Raw genomic sequence first — 9,716 nt, forward strand, 5'->3', positions numbered from 1 at the left:
AAAGGATACAATTGCGTGTTTTGCAACCACCAAGTCTGAACTTCCACGTAAAAAGAGAATGTCAGCAGCAGCTCGCAAACTTTCAAATGGATACCATGCAGCCATTCCCTCAATTTTTGACCGAGAATATAAAGAGCCCCCATCCTTCTGCAAATAAAGTGCTAACTCTTCTTCATGATCATCTACGTCTCCCTGCTCTGCTGCTTCAATATTTGAAAGAGCATCTTCAATAAAGAGTGTGGAAGTATTGTATTCGTCAGAATGATTTACTGAATCGGGCCATGCACGTTTACTTGCAGCAGATTTCCTTTCACGGGCCAGAGCTCGCCAAGATGCAAAATTTTTATGCCTAGACTTAACACTCTCCAAGAACTCATGTCTTATACACCAAATCATTATCTCCATGTGCTGCAGATTGGCACAATAGTTATAATCTCATAAAATGCTATGAAGAAGTTGTCAGACTGGCAAGATACAAAACAAAGCAAAAAAAAAATTGATACGTTACAAAACCGATCTTTTTGACATATAAATACAGAAAACACACATTGGAACTGAAGATTCTCAATCAACATGCGTGTGGTGCTAGATAATCACTAGCTCATCATACCTACCAAGATATTTAATTAATGCAAGTAGCACAAAGAAATAATAAATCTACGTAATTTCTTTTTGTGCTCATATATATGCGTTTCTTCAAAAAAGCAAACCAATAAATAAAACGGGTAAGAATAACAAATGAGGAAAAGGTGGCTAAGGTCCACTTGACAAGAATCTCAGGGAAGCTTACCTGTTTTGTCTTTAAGATGCACTCTTGAAGGTGGTGTAAATCTTGAAGCTTTGCGGAAAGAGAACCTTTGAATGATGATTCCAAGACATCAATAACGTTAGAGATACCACCTAACTTCACAGAGAACTTGAGAAATAAACTCACTTTCTCTTGCAGTGCACTCATGGTTAGATTATCTATCATGAAATCAAGGGAACATTAACTGATCATTCTTTCCCTTTTGACAAAGAATTAGAAATACAGTATAAGTTTAATAATTAGGATACATATCGCTTGAATCTCAGTCAAAATATTGTTGAACGTCCTCTTGCACCAATCTTTGACCACCACTTCATCAAGCAAGAAAGCAATGATGGGATCACTGGACACAGCATTTTCATCCATACAAACATCTGTCACATCTGTTTGCTGCTGTTAAGACAACATAATAAATTATATAACCATCTTCTAATAAGTTAAGAGGTTCTACTTTCTTAAGATTCCTTTTTTATGGTTATCTTCTGACTATGCATCAGTAAACCTTCCTTTCACAAAAAATTAACAGAAAGGGAAGCCTGGTGCACTAAGCTCCCACTATGTGCGGGATCTATGGAAGGGCCGGACCACAAGGGTCTATTGTACGTAGTCTTACCCAGCATTTCAGCAAGAGACTTTTTCCACGGCTCGAACCACTGACCTCCTGGCAACAACTTTAACAATAAAGAAAAAGGATTAGCAGCTTTTAAACTCATTTTTGCCAAGAAATTTATCCACAAATCAGAGGATGTTAGTCCACCACAGGTCTTGGTATGAAAAGGATACAATGGCATATTAGAGAAACCAGATTGTTTTCCAGTGCCACATCAAACAAAGCATAAAGCCGCTCGATATCAGCAACCAGTCGTTTATCACGGTCCTCTTTCTCTTGTAATCTGTCATCACACTTCTTGGAGATGAGACCTGCCTCTATGCACTCATAGTATAAGCGTAGTCGAAGTCTACTGGCATCTTTTGGTAAAGGGATCCTACATATAGGGCAAACATCACATCTCTGACTGCATTCCTCGCATAAAGAGGCATGACCACATGAATTCAACACACTCTGTACGTGTCGCCCACAACTACTTAGATCTCTAGTTGCTCGGCAGTGCTCTACTTTGGCTTCATCACATAATTCCAATGGATCAATTGAGGCCAAATGCTTCAATGCTCCCTGTAATGAGATCCAGCTATGAGTAGTTCCACAAAAACTGGAAGGTTGTCCATCATTTAACATAATATTAGCAAAAAGAAGGCAAGAAGCAGTTGTAAGCCCTTATCAACAACAACAACAACAACAACAAACCCAGTGTATTCCCACATAGTGGGGTCTAGCGAGGGTAAAATGTACTCAGTCCGTAACACTACCTCCGAAGAAGTAGAAAGGCTTTGTAAGCCCTTGTCATAGCAAAATAACCAATGGAGCAAATGGGGCTAGTAAGGGGGGGAAAGACTCCCTTGGTAAGTTGCTGACCATCAGGATACAACGAGACCACCAAAAGATATTTGTCAAAATTCCGCATCCCGAGGATTAACCCAAAATCATATAGTAAGGAACCACCTTTTCTACCATTAAAGCAGCTGCTAATATTGAACACAGCACAGTGAAATTCCCTTTCAGCCGAAAGAAAAGACTGAAGGACATGTGCTTTGTGTCACCAAAATACTTCCAATGGAGAAACAATTTTATGGTGTTAGGACAAAGGAATATATTTTCCCGAGAAAACATTTTCCATCAGGAAGGGAGACTCCTCTCACCAATGAGCGGAAGTCATTTTCCTTTACAAATTAAAACTATCCCAATTATTACTCCATACCCTTGCTAGCAGTTAAGACATTATGAACAACCTGTAATACTAAAACGAAATATCAAGTAGTATCCTATTTGATGATATTATAATCAATCTTTAATAAATAATCTTTTTAGAATAAAAAAATCCAGTAACCAATCAAACACTGAAAATAAGTGAGATATTGAGGTAATCAAACACTAAAAATAAATAATCTTTTTAGAAAAGACAAGGTTTTAACCCTTGATTAAACTATTATGGTAATTCAATGACTTAATTCTGCATGCAGATATTGATGTATAAAATGGAGCATCAAAATAAGATATAATAGTTATCTGTAGCATATAATAAGACCAAGTACCAATATATCTTCTCAAGAAAGTATCATCTATTCTTTTTAGTACATGCAAGTGTTGCCCATGGCTGATATACAAAGAAGCTTAAATTCTCGAAGATAAGAAATTTGAACTTTTTGGAATGGTTACAGATTTTCCCACATCAACCTTATGCATTTAATTCAAAATCAGATAACTACAAAAATGCTTAACCAAAGGCAGTTCTTCATCAAATGATCGGGTACAAAAGAAAATGATCACAGCAAGTACTCCCAAACAAAACCTAAAGGGAAATAGAGAGACCGATGATGTAAAGAGAGAAGGAGGGAAGAACTCCATGAATATAAGCTACAGTGAATGTGATAATTGCTTTAGCAGAACACCCCATGCCAAACGAAATCTTAATGAAAAAAGCTCATCACTAACAAATCTCCAGTTTTGCTTCTTAAAGCCATATCTCCGTTGTGCCCTGTTTCAGCATACATGCATACACCACTGGGGTTCCAATGAGAGCACTCTAATAGGAAATCCTCCCTAACCCACTACAACATCCAACTGCATCACAGAAGAACTAACTGGCTAACTCACCCCACAATACCTAAACAAACTTGCACAAGAAGATACATGAAAAGCACATTCTATTTGCAAGTTGGAACATTGGATATATTCCCATGTAGTTGCTTAATAAATAAAGCATATGCAAACAGCAGTGCCACTAAAAACACATGCTTGCATCGTGGAGTAACATTGCAAAATAGAGTCAATATGAATATTGTGAATACTATTCCAAGGTGGCTTCAAAACCCTAATTGCGTTTCCCACAACCCTCTTTCTTTCTAAATCTTCACTCCCTCGTGCATACCTTGAAATATTTAATAACAACAACTACAACATAACCAAGAGGTCTGTGTGAAAAACAGAACAGCAAAATTATTCTTGCATTAGTAATCCCACAAGTGAGGTCTGGGGAGCGTGGAGTGTACACAACCTTACCTAACCTTGTGAAGATAGAACTCTAAACTCTTTAACGACAACAACATACCCATTGTAATCCCATAAGTGCAACCTCTCCCCTACCTTGTGAAGGTACAGCTTTTTCTGTTTTTTAATAGCCGTGGTGTCTAGGATAACTTGTGTGCACCTCACTAATTTCATGGGATACCTGCCACCTTCTACCAACAACAGGTCCTAGGCAACTCTGTCCATCAAGATTAGGATAGATGAGAAGAAATCATCTAGTATTTTTTTGCATCTCCTCCTGAGACCTCATGGTTCTCATTTATCAATCCACTTCATTGACCACTATGCCCCACACTTGGGTCTTGAGAAGGTAGTACTTTTAACTCTTTAAATCAAAAAAAACAAAAAAGACCTTTCTCCTTTGTCTAGTTTCACTAAAATGTCTAAACTTAACGGGACATTCTACATCAAAAACAATAATATCTCAAACTGCTTAGGGTCAGCTACAGGAATCATCTATATCCATCCAATTCTAACTGTTGTCATGTCATTACAATACTCAAAAAGCTAGCCTAACAACAACAACAACAATATACACAGTATAATCCCACAAAATGATTTCTATGGAGAGTAGAGTGTACACAAACCTTAACCCTACCCCAGAGGTACATATATTGTTACCGATAGACCCTCAGCTCAAGATACTCAATAACTAGCCTTACAACAAAAACAACATACCCAGTATAACCCCACAAAATGGGTTCTATGGAGGATAGAGTGTACCAAGATTTTACCCCTAGCTCACAAGATAAAGAAGCTATTTCGAATAACCTTTGACAATACTCAATAACTAGCCTTAAAAAGCTAAACTAGAGTCCTCTCAAAAACTATGAGTTCTCTAAATCAATCAACATCCACTATAACAGTAAAGCCCACACACACCACCCAAACTACATCCATTTTTTTTTAATAACAGTGGTGTCCGGACCAGCTTGCACGCATCTCAACTAAATTCAGGGGATACCTGCCACCTCCCACCAGCATCAGGTACCACATAACTCTGTCCACCAAGGCCAGAACAGATGGGAAGACACCTAGTGTTTGTCTCGGAAATTGAACCTGAGACCGCATGGTGCTCATCCCAATTTCATTGAACCACTAGGCCACACCCTCAAGTGCCCCTCCCAAACCACATCTATTACTCCTATATCACCTTTCTAACATAAAAAGGTGTATACAATACTCATGCCATTACAATACTCAATAACTAGCCTTACAACAACAAGATACCCAGTACACTCATGTCATTACAATACCCAATCACTAGCCTTAAAAAGAAAAACCAGACTCCTCAAAAACTGCAGGGTTTTTCTACCGTAACACTTAAGCTGACACTTCCTTTGCTAACACAATAAAGTAGGGAAACAATGTAAAAAATAAGCAAATAAGAAGAGAGATTTAGCTTAATTAGTGAAACTAAATCTAAGCATAAGAAGAAGGCGAGGTGTATTTTAGTGTGTACCTGGAGACGGTGACAAGTGTATTTACGAGATGACCGGATACCGGCACCGTCGAATCTTGTTCTATCCATTGCTTCAGAGGAACGCCGCCGTCGTTGTTGTTGTTGCCGGTGACGGGGGAGGAGAGAGGTGAGGGGTAAGGAGGGAGGGTTTTTGAAACACTTGAAAAGTGAGGCTTTGGTTTCCTTTTTTTTATTTTTTTGCCCGTTCCGCCTTCTTATTTTTCTACTTCTTTTTTTATTTATCTTTTGCTTTTTCATTTCTTTGGCTCATTTAGGTGTTAAAACTAAGCTAGCTCATCACAATAGATTTTAAAATAATTTTAGGTGAAATTTTATCATATGTTTGATCACAACATTTGAATATTTACTTTTAAAAATTCATAAAAAAGATAAATTTTTATCTAAATATTAATATTTTTTAATATTTAAAAATTTAAATTATCTGTCAAAAATATTTATCAAATAATAATAAATTATATGATTAAAAATTTGTCAAGTTTTTTACATTTTAAATTTGTAGTTTTTAATTTCTGTCAGCATAAGTGTATATTTTTGTAACATAATATCTCATAAATTATGCCTTAGAAATTCTAAGAAGTCATGTGATATGCAGAGTAGACATTTGTATTTTCAAAGAAATAACACACACAGAGAACTATGTGTATATGCTACTTACCATCCCACAATAGCTATCTAACTTTTTTTTTTCCTTAAAATGATGGAGAGCATATGCCCATTTGGCATATTTTTAGTTTTTATTGTTTTTGTTTCCCATCTGGTGTTCGGTATCCGTTTTGGAACTTGACTAATCCGGATTTGCGGAACCGCTCCCTAACAGAGTTTTTTTTCGTACCCAGGATTGAACCCTCGACTCTGGTTATGGGTGGAGCAGCCCCATCCACTACACCACAACCCATGTTGGTATATTTTTAGTTTTCAAACACACAACAAATTTGATAATACTACACAATTTATGCCGCATAACCTAACTCTTACAAGACTCATGTCGTGCGAGATAAAAGTTTTCTAAGCTTATGTCAAGATTGTTAGATTGAGATAGATAAAATACCTTGATCCACTAATTTTATTAGATGAACAATAGAAACAAAAAGTAAAAACCACTAGACTTGAAGACAAAAATTATAGATTGTCATAACAATTCGTGCAAAAACTTGTTACGTACCACTATACAATCCCAATCTATACAAACTGGGCTATGATTCTAAAGTTCTTTTATAGAGAAATATATTTTTTCATGCAAAACAGAATTTTAAGTTGAGGAGGAATTATTAATGTTAATGCCAGAAAAGTAAAATAGCTTGTGCCAAAAAGCTAATGTAAAGAATTTTTGTACAACTACTTTATTCTATAAAGTACTTTATAACGTTGTTCTATAAATCAGTACAATACAAAAATAATCTTAAATGATTTGAAGATTTTATTTTTTAGTTCCCACTCAGTTGATTGTTTTGTCTTTGATGAATTATGTGTGACACAAAATATTTTGATGGAACGGTTTGGACCTGCGCTAGATGCTATTTGCGTGAACGATTATGTTCCTTGAGTGATTCAATTTGAATTTTAGGTATAGTGTCGCCTTTAGTCAGAAGCGGAGCCAGGATTTCAACGGAGGTAGAGGAGATGGTTTCAATGAACTTCGGTGCAAAAGAAATGACTTAGGAAAAACAATGTGAGTTTGCTCATTCCCAATCATCAAAAGTTGATATTATGGTTTCCTTTTAATATGAGTTGCTAACTCATTGGAACTGAATCTTCAGTGCACTGAAATGATTGTGATGATAACCAACAGCACTTACTAGCAAACTCCCTTCATTTCGTATTAGTTGGCCCTATAGACTTGGCACACCTATTAAAAAAATATTTATTAAATTCTATTTTATCAAATTAACCTTATTAATTATGCTTTGAAAATATAAATTTAAATCTACAACTTATTTAGTCATTTAATGATAAGAGTATTATTGGTAAAACATATTAAAATCCTCTTGATTTCATCAGTGAGACAACTAAATTAAAACAAATATTTTAAAAAGAGGACCAACTAAAATAAAACGGAGAGAGTACTGATACATTCAAAACGAAATATTTCAACGGCAAATCAAAGCAATTATTCTTAACGCAAAACAAGATCCTTCCTTTTTTCAGTGCAAAGTACCACACTTTGCATTAAGGGCTGCATTAATAAAGTGGACAAGTTTGTTTATGAATTATCTGGCTGTAAGTTTCATTTAAGAGATTTTCTTGCATGATATATTTTGAGACATTTTCAGAGAGCATGATGTCTGAAACATGCAAAGAAATCAATGTATTAATCAATCAACGACATCTCAATCTCAAAAATAGTAATTTCACTCTACTTTCATTTAAATCCCGATCGATGTAGCGAGGGCCAAGAGAAGTGCGTCATAACGAATTCAAATTTAGACGATTCATAATATCAGTCTTACTTACAAAGTTCAAAGGTAACACTGTATATAATAGACGTAATATAGATAAATTTTCATTCAACCAAGACTGCCATTTTTATTAGAAAGTCTAGTAACAAAGGGGATGAGTGCCATTGAGACGCAAAAACAGCTACACTCTCGTACAATGATCAGAAACAACCACAAGATTACTATGTATATAAAAATTATACTGCACAGGTCAAAAAATATTTGTCATATGTATATATTAAATCATGATCACCCTTGACGAAAATTCTAGCTTCGACGCTTGACACACACACTCTCTCCAACATAATTGCCCATAGAGTTCAATGAAAAGGTTCTCTTACCCTGCATGGGGGGGAAAGAGAGTAAAAGAAGCTCATACAGTCAGAGAAGGGAAGTGAACAAGGAATAAAAATCCAGAGGGAGGTGAAAACATGTAATTTTTTTGTATATACTTCGTATTTAAAGTCAAATATGTTTATATATAATGGAAATTTCATAAAAATATAAGAGATGTAACAAAAGCAAAATTATAAATGGAAGGTATCAAGTACCTAAAACTTTACATGTTACCCAAGAGGTTCAAAGCTACCATTCCTGTCCCTCTATAACCGAGGGTAAACATCCTAGTTACAAACTAGGGGATGTATTCACACAGGGAAGGGGTAGGGGTAGGGGAAGGCATCATCTGGAGAAATACAACGATAGCAAAGGGATACTTTGTTCTTATGAGCAAGGATCTAAGCACATATACAATTTTGATAAGTGAGGCTAAATGGAAAGAAAACTAGTCGGGAAGGACAGAATTGTTGATCTTCGTGAAGAAAACAGGACAGAATTGTTGATTATTTTATCGGTAGAGTTAGTGATATTACAGAAGCTGTTGTTGTGGTTTTGATCCTCCTTTGTGTGCTCCATCCCGACTTTACACCAAACGGGAGAGTTTTCCCTTCAAAATAAAGGTTAAATCTCTTACCTCAGCCTTATGCAGAAAGCGGTGGGCGAATCTTCAAATCCGGAAATGATCAAAAAGAGCAAAAGAGATTACTAGTCAGAGCAAGTAACAGCACAATCAAATATTCTACATTCTACATTCCTGGTATTGCCAGTTCTAACAGAATCAAGTCTGTTCAACAAATGAAAGTGCTATGCTTGAACGTACACAATGTGGCCTTTTTTGCACTTCATCATAATACATAAAACAATCTGAAAGTAAGGTTTTGTACATCCCAGGTCTAAGTTGCGGGGACTCTTCACTTTCAATGCCGCATCCGTGTCGGATTCTTCAAAAATACACTACTTTTGGCGAATCCGACACGCACCCGTCGACATTTTTGACGAGTGTGAATAACATAGCCCCAAGCACATTATCCAGATGCCTAGATGGATTTACAACTATGAGAAATACATGGCGAAATTTGGCACACTTAATAGAATACATCTAGCTAATATAAAGCTCACTTGACCAAGTACTGCACTTTGACAATCTATAAACAAATACTTGTTACTTTATGATTTCTATGAAATAAGTAAAGTTGCATCATATGATTGACAAGGAACTCTATAACAAGAGTAGACACTATACGAATACATTCTTTGGAGGACAAGAAACATCACAAGGCAACATGAAACTACATGTTATCTTTTCGACAAAAATTATACCTGCCCTTCTTATGCAATATCCAAAAGCAAATGAATTTCCAAGCATAATTAAGTCACTGGCTCAAAAAGTTGTCCACAAGTCATATCACGAGACATACAAAATCAAGTATGTTCAGAGAGCAAATAACCCTTTGTCATGTGCAACTCTGGACAACGACAAATCAGTTGGGGGTCTCCTCCCGTAAT

At 36.1% G+C, this 9,716-nt stretch overlaps 2 protein-coding genes across 3 annotated transcripts in view; both read right to left on the reverse strand.

Moving 5' to 3' along the window:
* The window catches only part of LOC107868020 (E3 ubiquitin-protein ligase HOS1), a gene marked incomplete in the record, with an annotated part of 13,235 nt that extends 7,614 nt beyond the window's left edge, over window positions 1–5,621 (reverse strand). Inside the window, 5 exon segments of one of the 2 annotated variants that reach the window (XM_047393805.1) lie at window positions 10–408; window positions 791–966; window positions 1,057–1,191; window positions 1,592–1,982; window positions 5,416–5,621. In XM_047393805.1, the coding sequence (XP_047249761.1) occupies window positions 10–408; window positions 791–966; window positions 1,057–1,191; window positions 1,592–1,982; window positions 5,416–5,484 (1,170 nt within the window). 2 annotated transcript variants of the gene reach the window in all.
* Window positions 5,622–8,384: 2,763 nt separating this feature from the next.
* The window catches only part of LOC107868041, an 11,884-nt gene continuing 10,552 nt past the window's right edge, over window positions 8,385–9,716 (reverse strand). The window contains exon 3 of the mRNA XM_047393817.1: window positions 8,385–8,875. The gene's annotated coding sequence lies outside the window, so the exon portion shown is untranslated. The remainder of the gene's footprint in view (window positions 8,876–9,716) is intronic.

Source organism: Capsicum annuum, chromosome 1 (genome assembly GCF_002878395.1).
Source record: "Capsicum annuum cultivar UCD-10X-F1 chromosome 1, UCD10Xv1.1, whole genome shotgun sequence".
NCBI lineage: Eukaryota > Viridiplantae > Streptophyta > Magnoliopsida > Solanales > Solanaceae > Capsicum > Capsicum annuum.